General features: G+C 42.2%; 1 protein-coding gene across 2 annotated transcripts in view; it reads right to left on the bottom strand.

Moving 5' to 3' along the window:
* The window catches only part of LOC310997733 (cGMP-dependent protein kinase 1), a gene marked incomplete at its 5' end in the record, with an annotated part of 76,326 nt that extends 53,908 nt beyond the window's left edge, over positions 1-22,418 (bottom strand). Inside the window, 2 exons of one of the 2 annotated variants that reach the window (XM_083987524.1) lie at positions 13,144-13,310; positions 22,165-22,418. In XM_083987524.1, the coding sequence (XP_083843650.1) occupies positions 13,144-13,310; positions 22,165-22,418 (421 nt within the window). Of the gene's footprint in view, positions 1-13,143; positions 13,311-18,429; positions 18,750-22,164 lie in introns of those variants that run through there. The other variant, XM_083987523.1, reaches the window with a different exon arrangement.
* Between the last annotated feature and the right edge of the window lie 253 nt (positions 22,419-22,671).

Genomic DNA, 22,671 nt, shown 5'->3' with positions numbered 1-22,671 from the left:
TTGTTTGTGCCACTGCAAACAACATGTAACACAAGGCTTTTTATTACAAGGACATCTGTTAACTTCCACCCAAGGTCTTTCACACTGAAGTCATTAGACTGTTTCTATAAATAAAGCTGAATTTCAGGGGGTCAGGCACAGTCTAACTCTTCCGTGTGCCTCTCCCCCATTGATACTTTTTATGTTTTTCAAGCTGCAACACAGTGGACATCAAGAAACAGGATGCGGGGGAGTTCCAGTCCCATAGAGGATAACAACCAACCAGCTATCCCATCATGATCGGCCTTGTTCTTCCGCCACAGCTCAGGGGTCAGATTTCCCAATGCTGTCTCAATCCATTCGAGCGATGGAGAAACACTGATACTAGATCAAGAAGGACGTTTCATACTGCTCCCACCGGCCAAAAAATAAAATAAAATAGGTGTTACGGGCTCAGGCTGACATTTGAGACTTATGGTTTGCCAACTATTTGTGTGTGAGGAAAATAAAAGTCCTTGTAATAGTTTGAATGGTTATTTGGAGAAAAATCCAAGGGGAAAACAAGACTGATGCTAAGAGCTCTTTTGAGTGCGGCATCTATTCAACAGGGCCTGAAATTCCTGAATTTAAAAATCCCCACTCGCTCTTTGTTATTTTTAAAGATGTGGTTTGAGCGATATCTGCAATTGTATTTCATTCACGTTTGATTGCAATAGGCTGGAAATGGTAGCCTTTGATAATACATCAGCTCCAAGCAGCGTTTTTACTGTGTTTTCAAAAGCACACTGTGTGAATCTAAAAAACCCAGACACTTTCAGTAGGGAAAAAAGAATTCATAGCTGTCCAGTTATGAATATTGAGACACATGCATCAACACAGTGAGCAAACAACAACAAAATGAAAAATAAATCCAATAGATCTCAAGATTAAGGCTGCACTCCTCTCCACATGTAGTTATTATAAATTCAAAAATGGCAACAAGTCAGTGTTTGGGTCTGAGGCTGATTAAAAGTGGACCCTAATTAAAATAATCAAAGTTATTAAGAATTGCTAATTCCTCTAAATCACACAATTGTGACTATGTTCAATAATGAGGACCGGTTGCTCTGCAGCGGTGTATAAGCTCCAGTAATACATTTTTTTCTCTCCGGTTAAAAACAAAATAAACCTCAGAGTTAAAGAAAATAAGGATGTGAGCTGAAGCCAGCAGCAAGAACAAACACAAAGTGAGGCAGAGAGAGAGAGAGAGAGAGAGAGAGAGAGAGCAAAAGCACTGTTGTGTCATTAATCAGAGAGGGTGGCTCAGTAAAGACTTGTGTTAAGTTCACCCTGGCACCCTGGCAAATAACATACACGACGGTGTTGTTGTCTCAGGGAATCCCTGTTCGTCTCAACAGCTGGCTGAAAGAATGCAAGCAGCAGGATGATCATGGCTGCTGTGCTGACTGCAGAAACAGGGACAGAGCGCATCAGCAGTGGGGTTCGAAAGAAGTGTTAACTTGTGGAATATAAATGTTAATACATTTTCAGACGGCGAACGGTTACTGCTGTGTCTGTCACTCAGCAGTGTTGGTCCTCTGAATGTTGAATGGGCAACAGCAGGGTGCCTCCCCGCTGTAACAGCTAACAGCTTCATAAGATCAACCTTTACCATTCTCCACAGGCTGCTGCTACCGACGTGCTACTCACGTCATCTCCTTGCTAAAAGAAAATAAGCATGTGGCTTAGAATAGACTATCGTAAGCACCAATATACCACAAGTAATGTTGTATTAATTGGATTTATTTGATGTATTTGTTCAAAGCTTGTGGCACAGAAAAGTTATATATAACACAATTTTTTTTATTCTACATTGTTCTGTTAGGTGTGATTGTGAGATGCTGCAGAGGAAAGTTCAAAAACGTTCAAACAAATTCAGCTCAGCTGGCAGCGACTAACAGCCAGACTGCAAAAATCCAATTTCTGGGAAAATATTTCACATGGGCTTTCTTTAGCATAAGACAAATTGTATTGCCACCGCAGTAAATGAGGTTCACTTGATAACATTTCAACCCACCAGAAGTACTATTCTTGTTACTTGACAACAAAACCTCATGGAGTAGTAATACCTGTGCAGAGCTTTGCCTAAAATGGTTTTGAACCTACATAAGATCAAAGCTGATCATTAAGCCGTTCTTATCAACTGCTTACTAATCGTGAAAACTCTTGATAAACACTACCAGAGGCTGTGTGAAAGTGCTTTTTGTTATCGCACAGGTTAGTGAGGATTCAAAGCAGACGATAGAGAGCCAAACACAAAGGCACTTTCTTCAATAGCCCTGCTCCACAGACGCCACAGCATCACCACAAACTATGCTTTTTGACAGTGATCGGCTTTCTGTGGACAAACTGCAGTCTGCAGCTTCGGGATTCTCACAGCTGAAGATTGAATACAGAGTGCGCTGTTCATGTAATGTGGAGCTGAAATCCACGAATGTTGATGCTGTAAGAAGTTGTAAAAACCCTTCAACATCTGATACAGATCTTTGCCATGCGAGGTGGTGCGCAGAAGTAGATTGAAGGTTGAGTCAAAAAAATCTGCTGATCCACAAGTGGGGCACAAATTTCAATAGTTATAAGTTCACTTTAATATTTTGTGTCCTGTCAGAAACATTGCTGCCGTCCCCTTGAAATTGACAGGAAATGTCAGTTTTGTATATATGCACTGCTCTGTGGGTTGAATCCGAGTGCAAACAAGTTGCCGTCAAACTGTCTTCTTAAATGTTTTCCATTTCTACCACAGGGATATGATAGGAAGAAGAAACAAATCAGGCAGAGGGAAAGGAATAGAGTACGATATGGAGGAAGGCAGAGCTGAAGAGAGGAGTGGAGAGACAGCAGGGGAGAAAGATGCAGGGAGATGAGGAAGGACACCTGATGCTATAGGGAGAAATGTAGAACATCATATGATTAGCGATGAGAGCACTTAACCATCTTTAACCAAGGCACCTGTACCTTGCTTAGGTATTCCTGTCATCAAGCACAGGGGAAGAATTACACTGCAGTTGCAAGTGGATTGTGCGACCTAAAGACGTTAATCATTGTGTCGTCAATGGGATAAGGACACCAGCCGGTTTCATCCTTTTTACATCATTATACCTTGGAGACAGCCCCTCAGTGAAGGCTACTTTCTTTCAGTGGGAGTAAAAAGGACATGTGAGGTGAGATGGGACAGTTAAATTCCCACGTCTGGAGCCCCCACTCTCCTATCTCTGCTTTCATTAAAACATTATAATAGAACTTTAGTCTCTGCTACTCTCCCAGTCATCAAACTCCGATTATGGCTCCTGTGTTGACAAGGTGATCGATAGCCCGGGCAGGGGGCAGTGAAAATTATCATTTTGTATTCACAGAACAAATCACTCCATTGTAATTAGGAGCTAACGTCCATGTTATGCGCACATACTGTAGCTTTCCTTTCATACCGACCAGACTTAATTAGACAGTTTCAACATCAGAATATAGATTAATATGGCATCTTAAGTACCACAATAATGGGCCTGTCTCATTTCCACAGCTTCTACTGTAATGTCAGTCGCCACAGACAGGATGGAGATTTGGATTCACTCTGTCTCCCTTAAAAGTGTAAGGGACACAGATAATTACCCAAACATATACATGTAAGTGAATGTGCAGTCATGCCAGCAGCTCTGCGAGGCTGTACTCTGCACTGTGGGTATAATGAACTAAATCCCAGCGTGCTAATATCACCAAAGTTTTTGACTATTCATTCTGAATGTCACTAACAAATTTCATGGTCATCCATCCAATTGTCCACGATGCTAGAGGAAAAATTTTGGGGAACACCAAAGTCATTAGGTTACATCCTCAGGCCATTATGAATATCAATCAGGACCTCTGTGCAGTCTAAGACGTGCTTGTGGTACTAGATGAAACGTTACGGGATCACATTAGGTTTCCAGGGAGACCTGTGCCATACTTCACACAGCAATATATCCAGTCAGTCATTGTTGAGATATTTCCATCTGGACCAAAATGGCGGGTTGATAGACCCACAGAGCCATTTTCTGTACTTTCAGTGTGATAAAAATCTCACATGTCCAACTTTCCATATTGCTTAAGGATTATGTGCTGCTTGATGTGCCGAGAATTGTTTAACTGTCGGGTCTCATTGAAACGTCTTAGAAATCATTCGGATAATGTCCAAAGAGCTTTGTTATCAAGTTTAAAACAAGGCAGTTTGTCTTTACACACACAAAGTCATTTAATAGTAGTGATTCGTGACTTGTACATTGCGCAAACGAAATATGAGAATTCCTATGCTCTGATATTTCAGAGCCAATCAAAGTTCAAAAAGAGATCAAAGAGATGAATTTTAACTCAGGAGAGTCAATGAAAGAAAAAAACTCCTCAGTGAGAGAAGAATCATTTCAAAGAAACCCTTATCTCAAAAGTCCTGTAAACCTTGACTTGACTCCAGTGACAATGGCTGATGAAACGGACCTTTCCAGTGTAGCATATTCACGTTTGTTAAAAGTCTGTCAATTAACCATAAAAGCCGAGACCAATGATCAAGGGTCAGAGCTGGACATGGTCACACTGTCCCCAGGTATCAGTGTTGGTTAGAGCTGGTGTGTGCAAAGTTTTCATTATTTTTTCAGCAATTCCGCATGTACTTACACTGCATGTGTGTGTGTGTGTGTGTGTGTGTCTGTCTGTGTGTGTGTCTACAGTGCTGTGCCTAGAGGTGAAGGGATTTGTCCGTTACTGTAGCAGAGCAGATTACCCATGCCCTATCTTGTATCCTCAGTCTGAACCTCGGCAAACACAGAGCTTATCCAGTCACAGCAGCCTCTCAGCATTACTCCAAGTCTGTGACCATCACCTCCTCACCTCCCTTCACACACCCACGCACACACAAATTCACAGACAATTGCACAGCAGTAAGCATATATAACTGTGCGATTCATACGCGAGTCAAAGCAAAGAATAGAATTTCAAACATTAGCATAATATTCAGCTTATAGGATGCATGTGAGTGCTTATTTTGTCTGTCTCTACCACCCCCTCCTCCTTACACACACACACAGCTTTCCAGATGAGGAACTCTCAAAAGCAGAGTTAACCACAGAGGAGATTAAGGCTCAGGGATCACTCACAAATTACTCATTAATTCTTACTCTGAGGTGTCTTCACGGGTCTCTGTGGAGTGAAAGGGCTCAGTTCTTATTCTAGATATCATTGGGGGGGGGGAGAAAAAAAAACAAAAGGGCCAGCTCACATTTATCACAGAGAGGGAAAAGACAGGGAAAGGAAAGAAAGGCAGCGGACATAAAGAGAAACAAAATGAAAAGGAGGGGAGATAAGTGAAAACTAAGAAAGTGGCTTGAGACAGAAGAGACAGACAAGAGATGATGGACAGGTGAAGAAAGATGGTGACAAGAGGAGATATTGGGGTCAAAGTCAAAAAATGCGAGTGAGTGAGTGATGGAGGAAAAAGGTGCGTGGCTCTGTTCTCATATTTGGGCACTTTGAATTGATAACTTGCACTGGTGTGGGTGTGAGAGTGGGAGAATGAAAAGGAGAGACAGTGACAAAGGGAACAACTTGGAGGTAGCAGGGGCAAATGAGAAAAGACACTTGCCAGAGAAGAGTATTTCCAATTGGAGTTCAGAGCAGACGCTGCACTGCTCAGTATAGGTGGGATTATTAGACTGCAGCACACGCGTACAAACCATTTGCACATAAATGGCACATTAGCTGAAGTTATATTCTTCCTGATAGATGTATTTCAGATTATTAAGCTATTGTGTGTTAGCAAATGCAGCTGGATGTTTACCCACACCACCATCTTGAGAATCAATAGGCTACCCACCTATAGCGCCTGGAAAACTATTTCCTGCTTTTACTTTGCCCATATTTTCCTCTCTTTTCACCGCCTCTTCTAAATAAATAAAAAACATCATTCTTCATGTAGCGCTGATCTATTAAAGATTTGCATCTGGTTAATTCATTGTTACAGTCTCAGCTTTAAATTAGAAATCAAAGAGCGCGATGCCAGGAAGTTGAACATATTTTTATGCCTGCGCTCTTTCACAATAATTGATTTCCCATGTCTGAATACCACATCAACAATGTCGTCAGTCAAGTGAATGTAAAGAACTGAGCTCAGTGGAGGTATATGGATTTCCAAAGGTTAAAGTTAATTGATATCTCTCTCTCTCTTTGACCTTTCAGCAAAGAAGAATGACATTATACACATATTTCATTTAATAACGTGCAACTTTGTCACTCATGGTGACCACATGTAAGTTGGACAGATACAGGGGCTGCCACCTCAGCCCAACACGTTCTTTTGACATGTGTGAGATAACTACTGCGGGTATTTAAATGTCATTTCAATTACACTGCCCTCAGTTTTTCTTCACATGACACCTTAATAATCCTCCACTGAGAGCCTCATTAGAATCATCATAGGAGACGGCCTTGAGGAGGGACAGCTATATGGGAGTCAGTGTAGTGGTAATAATAATGTATGCCATGTCACATAAGTGATACACACAGACACACGTTCACACACTCAGAGTTGATATTTAATTTGATTTAAGTGCAAGTAGTTGAAATTGAGTTCTCAGAGATGTCTTTTCAGCAGACGAGGAGAGCGGGTTAGGGTCCATTATTAACCTACAACTATCTGCTACGGTGCTGTCACGATATAATGAGCTGCGGTTATTGTGTCGGATGTCTGCTACATGCTCTAGCCTCCTACGCCCATCAAACCTAAATTTGTGATTGTCAACATTTTTACTTTGCTGAGTCTCCTACCCCCCCCTCCAACAAGATGCTACTTTGACAGCAACAGCAGCAACAGCTTTAGGTCTGCATTAGTTAAGTTGCCAGGCAACAATGCAGTCCAGTGGGTTTGTATGCTCATGTTTCTGCAGCCCAATTCAGTCCTTATTTTCATATCACCTTATTAATATGCAAATATATCACAATAATTACAACAATCACCCAATAGTTTAACAACTATAGCTGCAGTAGGTGCAGTGATTAACTAGGAAGGAGAAGTAATCGTAGAATCAATGGCAACACAAGATAGTGCATCGTATTTGCTTTACCCAATTATGTCCTCACATTCACACCTACACACCAGTGAAATATTAAATAAAAAATCCAACATGAAGTGTTTCAGGAAGGTGTTGGGCCAGAAATCCATGTGCTGCCAGAACAGCTAATGGAGAGATGAACAGCTATGAACAAATACTCCTTCATTGGGTGTTTTGAACAGAGATCAGAGCATGTGATTTTCTTCATCTTCATATTCCTAAAAACCAGTTAGTGACTCTTTGTGCCCTATGAATGGCAGCACAGTCCTGTTTCTCCACTGATTTTTCTTGTGGTTTTTGTTACTCTTCTACAGGACACCGAGTCACACTCAGTTTCCCCTGTTGATTCCATCTCTAAGCTCTGCTCAGGATGAGAGAGGAGCCCATATTCTTTCACTCTGCCTCATTGGTCATTGAGCACAGAGAGCAGCTCCCTGCAGAATACGCCTATACCACAGTGAGAGGATGAGTCCTACAAACCGTAACAGCTGTCAGAGTGTCAAAGAGAGATATTCATTTATTTGGTCTTCTAGAGATAATTAGGCAGCTCAAGGAATGGCCAGCTGATAGTCGGAGTTATTAAAACCTGACATGAAGTAGCCACTTGACAAGTAGCGACAGTGAGTGTTAGTTACAATGATTGTTAGTTTGAAGAGCTGATTCATTTCATACACAGATGGATGACAGTTATCCAAAAAGTATTACAACAAAGAAAGAGAATGCTGTAAAGCTCTGAGGATATATTTTTATGTCAGGTGTTGATGACGTAGCCTGTAAAGTAGACTACAAGGTGACAGAGTGGTGATAAGATGCTAGTAGAGACTTAAGGGGATTATCACAACGTAAAATATGCAGTGAAATGAAATGTAAATAGAACCCCGTACCTCTCATTTCCCAATGCTGTTTATATTTGATTAGAGATAAGGGAAAACAAATCAGTGTCTGATTCTTACACATGCAATTATTTCTACCGAGCATCTTGTGTAGGATCATGAAGAGTCAAAAACCATCAGATTAAAGAAAGAAAGAAGCGAGTATTGAGCCACAGTGGGTTAACATTGGTATTCATTGTTATTCAGAGGTATATCTCAGTGAAACAGCGAGAAAAGGAGAATAACTGTCAGGAAGTGGTTCAGCATAAGCCTCAAAACACTATTTTGTTTATTTCTGTCATATTCAGACATTGACGGATACCATTTAAGCCAAACTTAAACACAAGTCTTTGTGGAGAAATCTGTCAGAATATTATGTTTGCCGTTGCTTTACAGCAGGTCAAATAAAATAATTGGAACTCTATCCAATTTATGAAGAGAAAACGTCAAATCCTGTGTGTATTCTCAAATCCCCTGAACACTTCCACCTGAATAAGCTGGTCTACAATGCATCAATGGTTGCGTCGAAGGGTAGCCTGTCAAAGAAGCCATCAATGTGCTGGTTCTGAGGTTTTACTGTAACTCATACTCAAACTGTAACATTGCCAGTGTCTCCTCACTTTCCTCTCCCCTTTTTTATGTCCTCGCTGTGCACTTGTGTAAAGTGAGGACATATAAAAAAAAATTCTATAACGGTGACTGTAAAACTAATAAAATATACAGCGAAGCCAGACGGCTAGATCTCCCTAAAACATAATAAAAGGAAAAACAATAGATATTTCAAAATCAGAGTCACGTCTTCCGGCACCTTCCAGGTTTTTCTTTTTTCCTTTGAATACATTTCTCTCTCATACAAGGTGAAAGATACAAAACAAAGTGGGAATCTAAGTGAATATAATATCAAATATAAATGCGGAGTTGGGAGCAGCAGAGACTTAATACAGCCTGTTGCCTTGATGAATTCATCAAACTGAAGAAACCTGCTCAGATACGCTTATTGCCTTTGTCCAAATTGTAGTCAGAAGTAGAAAATACAAGTACAAATTAACAACACAAAATCATTGAACTTAATCCAAGAGGCAATTTGTTTTACTAAAACTAAATGTCAAAAAATAGGGGGAAAAAATCACTATAGGAAACTGTGAAGGGCATTTCTAGACTAAATGATTCATTAATTGAGGATAGAAGAGGCAGATTAATCAATCATGAAAATGTCGCCTGCATTGCATGTACATAAATATTTTGAAAACCAGACATAAAGCTATCCAGATTAGGCAGCTCAGTCACTTCCCATGATGCATTTGTGAGATTAAGTTAAACTTCAAATCTCAGGCGCTCAGGTGGCTCACAGAGCAGGTACCATTAATAAGGCTTAAGGCCTAATCAAGTCCGACCTGTGGCCCTTTGCTGCATATCGTCCCCTCTGTCTCTGTCTCAGTCTCACTGTGGTCTGTTTGTTATAGAAAAGAACAAATACAGGTTTACTCTGGTCAACAACACAAAAGCATTTACTGTGAGTAATTTTCAAATTCCCCAGCTGACAGGTGCAATGATCACCATTTCCATTGCCAAACTGGATTAAACCAGTGTGTTCTTCACAGGCCTCAGCCCAGTACTCTGTGTGTTTATGCCATCCGAACTTATCTAAACACTGTTCTCAAAGCAGAGGATTAGAGAATGTGCGTGTGATACCTTTAACAAGTTTACTTCTGACATTGTTTACACTTATAATATAGCCTGTCTTAGCATACACACTTTTACGAACGATGACTGTGGAAGAATTTGAGAGGTTTTTTTTTGTCGTGTCAGTGAAATACTTCATAATAACTGGATGTGATGATTACACTAGCTATTATCATCATTAACCACCTGTGCGGATCTCGCGTACGGACGCAGCCAATCAAAATCAATCTCATCTCCATGGAGATGAGAGCTTTTGTCTCAGCTGCAATCAATATTTAAAAGAGGCCCGATGTCAGTTACAGCCTGGTGCGACCAAAACACAACAAACACTCATTATGGTAGCTACGGCCAAGCAGGCGGCCTCATCAGAGCAGCGAGCCAGTGCCAGGATCCATTCTCTTCTCTACTGCTCCTGTTTTGTCTGATCTTTAATTATCAGGTGCATCAGCAACAAAGGCTAACTACGCTGAGGTTGTTAAAAAAAAAAGGGGGAGGCTGATATTCTCTGCGATATCGGACTATGCTCTCATCATCAAAAAAAACCCAAAAACGTTTGAAGCGAGAGCAATAATGTAATGCACCATTATGTTGCCACTGTTATTATTATTATCATCCCCATTATTATTGTTACTAATATTATTGCTGCAGTTTATACTTGTGCTTTACATGTTGCATGACAAAGGATTTCAGCCCCATGGCAACATGTTAATGGTTAGCCAGCAGCGCATCAATAAAAAATGACACTAGTGCCCGAGCTGTGAACATGTCATTTGCTAGGAAAATGATGTACAATGTTGAGCTAATGAGGCCGCGTGTTTTCACATGCCACAGTAAAGTCAGAGCGCCTGTCAGAGCGGTTAAAAAAAAAAGGTGAACTGTGATGCGTTTCCACAGACCTTGGCACATGGTCACTGCCCCTTGGACCAAAGGTTTTGAAATTTGTTTTTTATGCAAAACAAGTCAAGGCCAGGGACGGTTAGGGTGAAAATTACGGGCCAAGGAACAAGCTGGGACATGAGAGAGAAACAGAGCGTGAAATAGAAAAGCTTTTGATGATTTTAATTGAAGATAAATATATTAATCCTACCCTAAGGATTGGAAAATGGCGAATAATTAACAAAAGATTTGATATTAGTGACATATGACCACTGCTAAATTGAAGCCACGTTTCCAGTTGCACTGCAATTCCTTCCTCTATCACTGTCAGAGAGGAAATCACAAAGCCCCTCAACAATTATTTCTCTTACAGATTTGTATCTTTCGTTTCCTTTCTTTTATTGCAGTCAAGAGGAACCTATTCATCATGTCATTGTGATGCCTGCTCATTTGTGACCTGGCATGACGAGTCACCTCTGGGACAATCATCTTCTCACAGCCTTTGTCGCAGGGGGAGGTTCAAATCTACTCACTACCTAAAGTACAGGTTGACAGTAAAAGACCAAAAAATTCGAGTCCATTGCCTCAGCTGTTCCTTTTTTTCTTTTTTCATCCAAAGGCCTTACATTCACACAATAAACAAATACATCCCTGGTTCTGTCACGGCATTGCAACACCTTTCCAAATTTCCAAATTTCACCTCAGGTCACTGTTGTACCATCCACGGTTGCATTTTGCATTTCATTTGCATTATGCCAGTTACATGTAAGCCTCTTTGCATATCAGACTTCTCTCTGCACTGTGCAGATAAGAGTGACAAGTGATGTCCTTCTTGCAATAGGGATGTGAATAGTGTCGACAGAAGGAGTAAGATCCCTTACTTAAATAAAAGTACTAACACCAAGCTGTAAAATCCATCACAGGTGAAAGTGCTTCACTGAAATCCCACTTGGGTATATATATAAAAAAAGGAACAGAGGTATTACCGGCAAAATCTGCTTACATCTGCAGAGAAATGGCCCTGTGACTGCTGTATTATTATACAACCGAGTAGCATTTCACCGTTGGATCGGGGTAATAACTGTGGGGGATTCACACATATGAGAAGAGTCTACAGCCAAGCAGCATATCAGCTTTGTATATTAGCATGCCAACCTTTACTAATTGGTAAAACTGAGCCCAATGGGAATTAGTTCAGCGGGTATTTCATCCTAAAGTTATATTATACCTGTGGGCACCATTAGGGCTCTGTACACAAATTTATGGACCTGGCATTGTCATCCCTAGAGCCGTGTAGCTACCGCAGCTTTAAAGTTCAGCCCAACAACATTTTTATTGATCAAGCAATACAGCCATTCTTTTGTTTATATCATACTTTATATGATTACACTGAGTCATTTCCCTGATACAGTAACCTTTGAAGTCACGATTCTCAGGCGGGCTATGAAATGTTTTTGATTTCAGACCTGGTGACTCAATGAAGATCAGATTCTGTTGGCATCCCAAAAGACACACAGCCTGTCCCCAGAGTCCTCTCAGATGTGACAAATCCTACCTGCTTCAAGAACGCCGAACACAGGGGAGATTTGTGATTCAATTAAACTAAAAAAAAAGTGTCACTTAGTTTGATAATATTGCTGCTTTGTTGTTTTAAATGCACTCTGCCACAGATCTGTTCTCAATAATATTGGCTGAATGAGACATCAAGGAAATGTCTTGCCAGTAATCAAAGTAGGCGGCCACAGTGAAACAATAGGACTAACAATATCATTAATCTTCCTTTTAAAATATTATCCTTTGAAATGCCACTATCAGTGTAGTATATACCAACCAATAGATTTAAAGAATATTGCCTCTCAGTCTCTGTATTGTTTTGTTGTTATGGTTTTAAAACATTTTTAAAGGCAAATTATATCAGTTGTAGAGAAAAAGCAAAACATAATCGTAATTTATACATTCTAAAATTCTGCGTTTTAATCCACATTAATGTCTGTGGATGGTCATATTCACCTCTATATAATGATCAATTATACTGTGCTGGCACTGTGTGAGACCATTTTGCTCTAAGTCAGATCTATGTGTCTCTGTGTCAGGGATGATGGCCCCCTGGACATTTCACTCCACTATCACTTGTCACAAACCATGTTGTAAATATGCCTTTTTCGCAAATCCCATCAGCACCAGAGTGGACGTTGTGCTGTTGCTGCTTTCAACGGAGCTCTCACACTTTATACGCTCTCACACAAATGCTGGAACCACACTGCTAAACACAATGACACATGAAGGGCGCAGGCGGCACGCAGGCTTAGACATAATAAAATCAGTGGGAAGAAGTAAACGTTAAAACATCACAAATTGTTGCAGTTTTGACTTTAAGTTCTTTGCCCTGCAGAAACTCAACAACAACAGTAATGCACTTTCATTTCTTTTTCATCATTGTTATGACAAGGTTTTAAAGGTCTCCAGACACAGCCCTGCAGATTCAGTTAAATCTTTTAAAAAGAGTCATTATTTACTTCTTTTTCGACTATTTCTTGCCCACTTTCACTGCCCAAGGTTTTCATTTGAATTGATTTGGGCTTTTGCTGGATAAATATTTAACCTCTGTGCATGTGTGATGTTACCTTCCATGACATAGACCAGGGAGCCCACATCGCCCTCCTTAATGATGCAGCTATCCTTTCCATACTCCACAGGGTACATGCAGTCCACAATCTCTTGGATCTGCGACAGCTCCAGGTTCTTCATGAAGTCATTGTCCAAGATGGCTTCCTTGATCAGATCCTTGGACCTGGAGATGAGGTGATATAAAATGAGAGCATTGTTTTAACAAACTTGTGTGCCATTGGTGTTGCTTTGATGCAGAAAAAACATAATGAGGGAGAAGAACATTAGACATTAGAGCCAGCGTTAACTGTAATATCTAGTGAAGGATTTTGACCAGTTCACCTTCAGAGATGTTGCTTATTTCTATGGCAATAAAAGTCTTATTCAAAGAAGCGCAAAGCAGCTTTTCAAAAAAACATATCTATCCTTATTTCAAATACATCAAGGTGAAGAATTTTATTTTTACTCCCAATGCTAGAACAAGTCAATAAAAGACGAAGTCTATGTCTAACGGAAACAGATGATTTCCATTCGGGGATGCACCTCTGAAAGCCTAACTGGCCTTCAGAGTCGAGTCATTAGGACGTTCTGCAGGTAAGTATTTCCTGCAATGACTATTTACGCCAGGGAGTGAATTTAATTAGCTGAAAAACGAATGTGCAGATATCAAGCTGCAGCTCTGCGCGCAGGTGGGCTACAAAGAAAAGCAGCTATGGCAAATAAAAACATATAACAGACATTATGGAAGTGCACATTGTGTTTAAAATGATCATGAAAAACAACAAGTACACATGCAACAGTGTTGTATGATGTACCACAGATGGAGGAGAGACGTTTGTTCATGTAAGTTGTCCATGTTTTGACAACAGGTGAACGCGGGCCAGAAGCAATGAAGTCTGAGACTGTCAACGCGCGCGTCAGGCTGATGCTCTGACACAATGCTGTGTCAGGAGATGGGGGAGAAATCTTGAGGCAGACCGGATCCTGTGTGTGCAGTGAGTCAAGATCACTCATTCATTGAAGCATGTCATCACCAGAGTCTTGAATTGCTGTGCTGAGTGTTGTGTGGCTGATTTTGAGACAGAGTGTCAGTTGGATGAATGAGGTTAATAATATGGATCAGGGTTAATCCAACAAGGAGTCCCCTCCTGCTGAGAAGGGAAGCTTTTATACCCTTATTCATAAAAAAGGAAGTAGACACAGGAAGTACTCGCTCTCTGTTCTGTGCTAGCAGGACTCAAAGGCACTGGTAAACTGCTTCTTGCCTTTTTGCGCTTGCTGCCCTTTTCAGAGGCCGATTTCTAGGAGCATTGTTGACGCTGATCACCTGAGGAGCTTATAGCTAAAAGGGCAAATAACCACAATGGCATTTCATGAACCAGTGCTCCCACTACACACACAGGCGTTTCAGTCCTGCTCCCAACCCGCAGGAAAGTCTGACACAAATGTCTCCTATGACGACAGCACCAGCAGTGATAATGTTTTGTTTTGTTTTGTTTTTTTTTAATTTACGCACTGAGCCCTCTGGATGTCTTTTTACTCCAAGCTCTACAAACTCCTCTGAACATTCATGTGTGTGTGTGTGTGTGTGTGTGTGTGTGTGTGTGTGTGTGTGTGTGTGTGTGTGTGTGTGAGTGTGTGTGTGTGTGAGGTAATGTTTTATGCTCTTCAAGGCTTCACTGCAATCTTCTATGGACACATGAATGTCTCTCTGTTAAATATTGACACACTTCATCACTTTAATATCACAAAAAAAAAAACTTTGTTGCTCCTTCAGATGAAAAACTACCACAACTGTGAAAAAATGCCAATCTCCCCTGAATAGCAGCTATCACTGTGTGGCACATAAACACAAATTTTAACCACCGGCCAGCATCTACAGATTTCAACCATGTCAATTTTACTGAATGATTAGTTTTGCCTCGAGTTTCAAATAGTATGTTAAGATCTCAATAACGTGGTTCTCATAATGTGTGTGTTGCATTCCAGAGTCTGACGAATTTTCAATTAGGGGCTTCAAGGCCTGTGCATATCTGACGGCAGCGACACTGGTGGATATAAATGAGAACATAAAATACTTGAACATCAACTATCAACATCACTATCTGTTTAAAAACACTGATTACTTAGCATAGCTAATAGACAATGTGCAGTCAAGTAGAACAAAATATTGTATTGTCTCAACCGTCTCTCTTACAATTCTCAAGTGAGATCCCACTTTATTACATTTTCTGACAGGAAAGGCCATGAATAAGCCCACTTAGATTGATTTCATAAGGTAGGGTCATTGTTCCAGACCCCCCTGTCATTTGTGGACTTGCCTTAGAAGAACGTATTTAAGAGAGCTTTTCCTTTGTTCGACTATTTACAGATATGAGAAAACACAAGCAACACAGAAGGGTAACTAACAGATAAAGGACTTTAAGTTGGATTTGATCCAGATCATATATTTTCTTGAGAAGGGGAAGATTTAAGTGTTGTGCCTCTTTTTAAATTCCCACCCTTTCATCTATGTTCAGATGAGCTCTGTGTTTCCCAAACCCCTCTCCCTGTTTCAGCAGGAGGAAATCATTTGGATTTCATCTTAACTACTATAATTAGAGTCAGTTTGAGTATATGTGCGCGTGTGTGCGTGATGATCGTCATGATCATTGGTTAATTAGCAATACTTCAAAATAATGTTTCATTTTCTTTACGCAGATCTGGCAGACTCCTTTTTGTTGTGTGTCTTTTCTTTTTGGTTTTGTCTCTAAGTGACTAAATGATGTAAATAAACATCCGTCGTAAACAAACAGGAACAAGCTGAAAATCCATTATGTTCCCAAAGCTGACCCTTCCTGTGGAAATGTGCCTCATTGACCCTGTTTCTGTTACATTTACACCCGGGAGATTTCTGGCCTTTTCAACCCTCGCCCGGGACCCCCCGACTCGAGCCTCAGATGGCAACATTGAGCAACGTCTTCTAACCAGACCGCTATAAAAACATCTGCCTTCCTCCCTTTTGTGAGGATGATATATTTGCCTTCATCCACCAGTGATGTTTGGGGCTGAGCAAGTCCAGTCTTCCTTAAAAGGAGAAAATATGCTCGTTTAGGAGGAAAAAAGAAAGGGGTGGCAGAAAAGTGGGAGAGGCTAACAGAAAAAAAAAACGAGGCAGCCAGAGGGAGAGGGATGGATGGGGAATGAGTAAGGAACGCTATATGGGCCTTGTAAAGAAGATAAAGTGGGGGGAGAACGAGAAGAAAATATAAACATTTAGCCAAACCCAAGAGGCATTATCTCCACACTTCAATAAGCAAAACAAAATGAAAATGTAATGGACCAGTTTTTATCCAACGAGAGCACTTACGTATTTTATAAAAAAGTAAACCTCTCTATTCTCTCCGGAGTGACAAATTATAAATACTAAGTCAGTAAAGGTCTCACTAAATCAAAAATAACTTTGTTTTCATGTCCAAACAAATTGAATAATGATAATTATGTTGAACTAATAAGAGAACAGTGTCCAAACACGCTCAAGTCATTTGCATCCAAATGTCTGTTTGCTTTTCCATCATAATGTTTTCTATGCACATGAGCTCATTAAAATAGAAGCACTGAACAAAATGTCATTCTCTCAGATGGAGAGTGTGAACCGGTGTGGCAGACGCTCCGCGGGAACATTAAAGCTCGAGTTGAGAGGCTTTAAAAGTAGTTTAAACGACCTCTCGGTGTGAAAAAAAGTATATTTTTTAGTTCCATCGTGAAATTTCCTTTCATTCCCCAGTGGGGATTATCGCCAGAAGTCATGCAGCCATTGAAAACCACTGTCAAATCTCAAACTACCCATTTCCCCTCATAACTGACTAAAGATCACACTGAGACTCTTCAGTGGCGGATAAATCAGATGCTTGGTTGGATAAAATGTCAAACTACATGACAAAATGCAGAACCCACCAGTTTTTCTTTTTTGAAGAAGAATAATTTACATTTCCCTCGTCAAGGTAAAAAGCCTCTATGGGAAATCTCCTAATGGAAAAGAACACGTATACAGTGAAAGGTTTAGAATGAGGATGATTATCATAATTTAACGGTTGCTCGGTTGTGTTTTCCTCATCTGCAATTCCAAGCCAGCGAAAAACGAGATTTCACATTTATTTACAACTGAAACCGGAAAAAAAAAAAAAAAGCGCACAAGGAAAGAGTCTGCTTTTCTGTGTTTTATTCCAGCACACAGAGCTGACAGGTATAACAAAGAGTAATGACCTGCTCCTGCTCAGATAAATAAAACCCTCTTCAGTTTTGACTCTTCTTTGATGAAATCCTTGGAGCTTTGTTTGTTTTGCATGTCAGCAGAGTAATGACTTTCATATCTGACACATCTGATCAGTAAAGACTGATGGGTGCTTCCCCCCCTCGAGCATTGAGCACTGCCTTGAGAAAAGCGATGGTACAATTAATACTCTAATGGATTTTAAAGGTAGATAACGCATCAGCAATTTTAAGTTAAATACACTGGTTCTGCCGATGATAAGTAATTTCAGGGGCACTGCTTCTCATTTCAGATTTAGTTTTGAAAATGTATTGATGAAATGAAGGACAGATAAATTCTCTCTGTCCACCAGCTGGGGGGTAAGTGTATTGATTCATAATATCACAACCTTTGAGTTCAAACCCAACAGACAGCTGGGTTGTTTCAGAAAGGAGAGCGAGTTCAGTGCCAGTTTCATCGTGAGAAGCAGACCTCATGTTGGAGAGCAAGTTGAGCAGGAGAACGGTGTTTGTTTGAGACTTTGAAGAGAGAGGGAGAGAGAGAGAGAGGAAGAGAGGGGGCAGCTCTTGAAAAATCATAAGGTAAACACACACAGAGAGCCTATGAGACTGCCTGTCGCAGAATCACAGCTTGTATAAAACAGGCACTGGTACATTACACAGAGCTGCAGCCACCAGCTCTCTAAACCTATAATTCCCCTTCACTGGATGAATTTTGATTTCTCTCTCATGTCAGTCAGCCTGATCATCAAGCTTATTGATATTCAGTCTTTCCCAGGTTGAAGGCAGCATATCACCTTCCCCAGCATGTGTGGGTGTGTGGGTGTGTAGTTGTGTGCGTAGCTGTGTGCGTGTGTTTAGAGGAGCAGCATCGCATCCTTATGTGCTACAGGTCCTCTACCTGCTGCGCCACACGTAAAATTACGCACAGGAATCAGAAAAGGTGACAAAAGGTGAATGAACTTGTTACTGGAGTGCAACAGTTAATGAAAAAAAAATTACATCATCGTTATGGAAAGTGAATATGGCGAGGTCATCATTTGGACACCTACTGTGGGCTTTTGGGGTAGAAAGGTAGGGTGACATGGCTGAGGTCTTGGATGTCGAAGGCGGTGGGCTCGGCGGAGATCGCCTGCCTCTTCGTCCTCTGCTGCTCGTTCAGCTCGTTCTGCTTGTGGACCTGCTGGGTCGCCGGTTTGATAACGGAGCGGTATTTGTCCAGCTCGGTCTGCAGTCTCTGTATCAGCTCGTCTTTCTGGTCGAGCTCCAGTTCCAGCTCGTCGATGAGCGCGTCCCTCTGCCTCAGCTCCTCGATCTTCTCCTGCAGCGCGTACTGGAGGTCGCGCAAGGTGCCCATTTCAAAACGTGTGGCGACGGGGCGACTTCCCGATAAGTTTACCGAAAGGTATGCAGTCGCGTCTGTGTCCTCTCTTCCTCTGCCACGCTGCTCATAAACTTTATCCGGCATGAACAGCTTCAGAGGATGCAGCCCCTATCTCCACTGAGGGGGGGGGGGAACTCCACGCCGCTCTCCGTCGCCAGCGGATGTTGGGAATTTGAGCGAAGGTATGTTCGGTGGTTTCCGCGATTTCCAAGGTGAGCCCTTAAAGCGCCTCAGCCACAATCACGCAAAGTTTGCCCTCTCTCTCTCTCTCTCTCTCTCTCTCTCTCTCTCTCTCCCTCTCTCCCTCCCTCTCTCCCTCCCTCGCCTGTGTGACAGCGGAGGACCGTCCTCCCCGAGTGCGTCAGGCTGCGACCCGGCGAGAGCGCATGGCGAGAAGGGCGCCTACAGGAATTTGTGGCACGGTGCAGCCTGCCTGCCACCACCAGTGAGTGCTACACGCTCGTCTCACATGAATAATGGACTCAGCGAGAGAGTCACTGCTCGTCATTCCTCTGTAACTCGTCCTGGGGCTACTGGGTTACGAATGGATGAGCACCGGTGCCTTAATGGAAGTGGAAGGTGACGGAAGCTTAATGAACCACGATGCAAAAATAAACAAACGCCAGGTTTGTTATCTGGAAGGAAATGAGGCTTCTGCTGCTCCTGTTGCGTTTGACTTCTTGTGTATTTTTGTCAACATGGACAAAAGTGCAAATGTGCTTCATTGCTATATTTGAACTAGCATACAGTACTTGCCAAAGTGTGGCCAGGTTACCAAACCCCTGTGCAGAAACTATTCATTTTGACAAAAAAAAAAAAAAACAGCAAGTAAAGGTGCCAAAGGCAAACAAACGATGATCTTCCAGATTGTCAAACAGAGGCAGCAGAGGGGGTTAAATGCCAAAGCTCCTGAGGCTCTGCAGTCTCCACAGCACCTCCACTCCACTCTCCTCATCTAATTTTGGTGGCTGTCCACATTATTGAGTCATTTGAAGCTCAGCGAGCAGCATTTGGCCTCATGAGCTCTGCACAAATTCAGAGGGGGATAAACTGCCAATCTAATAGGTTGAGGAGTTACTGAGGCTAAAACAGCAAATGACTGTGCTGGGGAGAGGGGGCGGTGGTGTTGGAGAGCATGGGGCGGTGGATCACAGGCAAGGTCAGGAAGATTTCTACACCTGACAGATTGGTGTTTTTGGTGTGGCAGTAAAAATAAAATAAAAAAAAGAAAGAAAGAAGAAGAAGCATCTTTTCTACTTACACACAAACCCACGTGAACAATCCCAGAGTGAGACACTTGGGCTAAGAAAAGATCACAGCTGCCCTCTTGTGGTGGATTGTAGGATCAACTCAGGCAAATAACGAGAAGGTGGCATATCTCTGCCTTAGGCCAAAAACATGTCTAACACGACCCATACTGTTGTGTAATATCCATCAGTGTGTGTCCGTGTGTGTGTGTGTGTGTTAAGGAAATGGCTTGTTTAATTAACAGTGAGTTGTAGGATTTGCAATGACTGATTTGCACAGCTTTGCACAAACTGCAGCATACTGCTCATACTGTGAGACTTTATGGGGATGTAACAGTTGTGTGGAACACCTGTTCAACACACCAGTCATTAACATAAAAAAGAAACACTTTTCCACTGCTACTGTGTGAATTCAAACACCAAGTGAAAGCAGGGCAGCCTCTAATTAGAAGTCACTTTTTAGCATCTTCTTCAAGGGGAGGGTGAAGGGCACAGAGTTTTTGCAGCAACTTTCCTTCATGAAACTGCAGGTGCCTGGAGATGTCAGACTCTCTCCACAGTCCATTGTTGCATCCACATCCTCCCATCATCAAAAGGCCCTCCCACTGTCCTTCAAAGCACCTCTGAGCTTTAAATTTCACCTCTCCAACCATCCAGTTCAGCCCTTTTCCTATGCAGATCAATAGAAACAGGATCCGTTGCTCCATGCTGCGGTAATCCGATGAGCGGGGCTGGGCCGCCGGCTGGTGCCACGTCCTGACTCTAATGGGGAGGAGGGGGTCACAGCGTCTCCGACCCCGGCGCTGAGGCGCAGCAGCAGCAGCAGCAGCAGCGGGCACGGCGGCGCAGGTCTCCTCCAGACACCTGGTAGAAATCCTGTCATCACCGGTGCTTTCGTTGTTGTTGTTGTTTTTGCAAGCACATACAGCTTTACTTCCATTTCACTGTGCAGAGTGTATGGCCACATGCAATCAGCCTATGTGTCCACTGAAGGGCTATTCAAGCACTTTTTGTGCCTCATCAGCTGAGTAAAGGCTGAACATAATTCGACCATGCTTTCCAGAACGCACCCTGGGCCTATGGTAAGGTCAGATGATAGACAATTGGTATAGACTACTTGATTATTTTAGCCTTGAATGTAGGCTTTCTTGTTGGTCATCCGTTCTCTGTGAACATGGGTCACCTCCATCTCATTATCTCCTCAAGTCTTTCCATTTCATTCTTCTTGGCTCACGACTCCGTGGACTTCAGTGTGTTTGTTTGAAGGCACATTGAGCATCGGTTAATGAGTGCAAATAAGGACCTGTCCTGTCTGCAATTTATTAATGCAAATGAAGTGTGTGTGTGTTGTGTTTCTGTGTGTGTGTGTGCGTGTGTGTGTGTCAATATAACAAGTAATTTATGCTGATGAGATTATGTTAATAGAAATGGAGAAGAAAATAAATTAAAAAGATGGAGACATTGTTTTTGCTCACAGCTAAATCAAGCTGACTGGACTGACGCAAAGTGAAACTCACAGCTGATAACCAATCAAGCACAGGCCTCACGTGAAACCCTCCAAATCAGCTCAGCCAGGGGCTACTGTGAACTAAAACGGGCACCCAAAGGTGATGAGGGAAGCATATGGTCAAACAAAGCGTTTTCTAATGGAGTATTAAATATCGTCAGACATGCACTTCGGGTCCTCAGCGTCCAGCTACTAAAAGCCAATAATGCATCGCACTTCCTCCTGTCTGTGTCCTCAGGGACTGCCATGATGGATCTGATCAATTAGGAGCTCTTTTCTGAAGCTCGCCTTTGAGCTGCGTCATCGCCCCCCAAGAATGAAAGTGCTCGTCCATTCATGGCAAACATCTCCATCTTTCATTTAGAAAAAAAAAGAGGGAAGAGAAAAGGTAGAAAACAGACAGAAAGCTGTGTGGAGAGAGGACACAAAACTAGTACAAGAAGTGTGATTGTAAGTAGCAGGTAGTGGGCAATCAGCACTTGCACATTTATTTTCAGCCATAAGTGCAGAGAGTTGTGTGGGACATATCGATCCGTATCTTTCATTGCAAACATTTTTTGATTCATGTTAGTGAAGAGGAAAACACTCACGACAGACATTTTAAAGATGGGACACAAAGCTCCCACAGTAAAGCAACAAACAGTCTTACCAGTCGGACTTGGCATATCTTCGAAACGGCTGCCTTGACAGGTCCTGCGTCTGAGGCTCCGCGGAGATGCCCTGCGCCCTGCGGGTCCTCGGTCCAATAAGTTGAGCGCTGGGCAGAACAGACTGACATTTGTGTAATTTTCTCTTCAGTTCTTGAATCTCGTCCTCTCTGTCCGCCAGCCGCCTCTCCAAGTCCCGTATCCGCTCCTCCTTTAGCAGCAGGATCTTGGCAAAGTCGTCCTCCAGGTCACTCATGTCGAAATCTGCGTTAAACTTTGCCGCGATTCCCCCTGCGCGATGTGGACAAAAAGCGATTAGTAACTCCCAGCAGCACTCGCACAGGTTGCGAAAACGATCACAAATACCGGCAAGCCCCTTCTAAATACGCGCACAGGATGGTGATGATGATGCTCCGAGAACCCCCCCTTTCACTGTCCACTTGTTTATTTCAGAAGAAAAGAGCAAAGCGGTGTTTAAAGCCGGGCAGCAGACGATTGATGGAGCGGCG

This window comes from Trachurus trachurus (genome assembly GCF_905171665.1).
Source record: "Trachurus trachurus genome assembly, chromosome: 15".
NCBI classification, from domain to species: Eukaryota; Metazoa; Chordata; class Actinopteri; order Carangiformes; family Carangidae; genus Trachurus; species Trachurus trachurus.
Note: the sequence above shows the minus strand (reverse complement) of the source record. Positions and strands in the feature narration are given on the sequence as shown.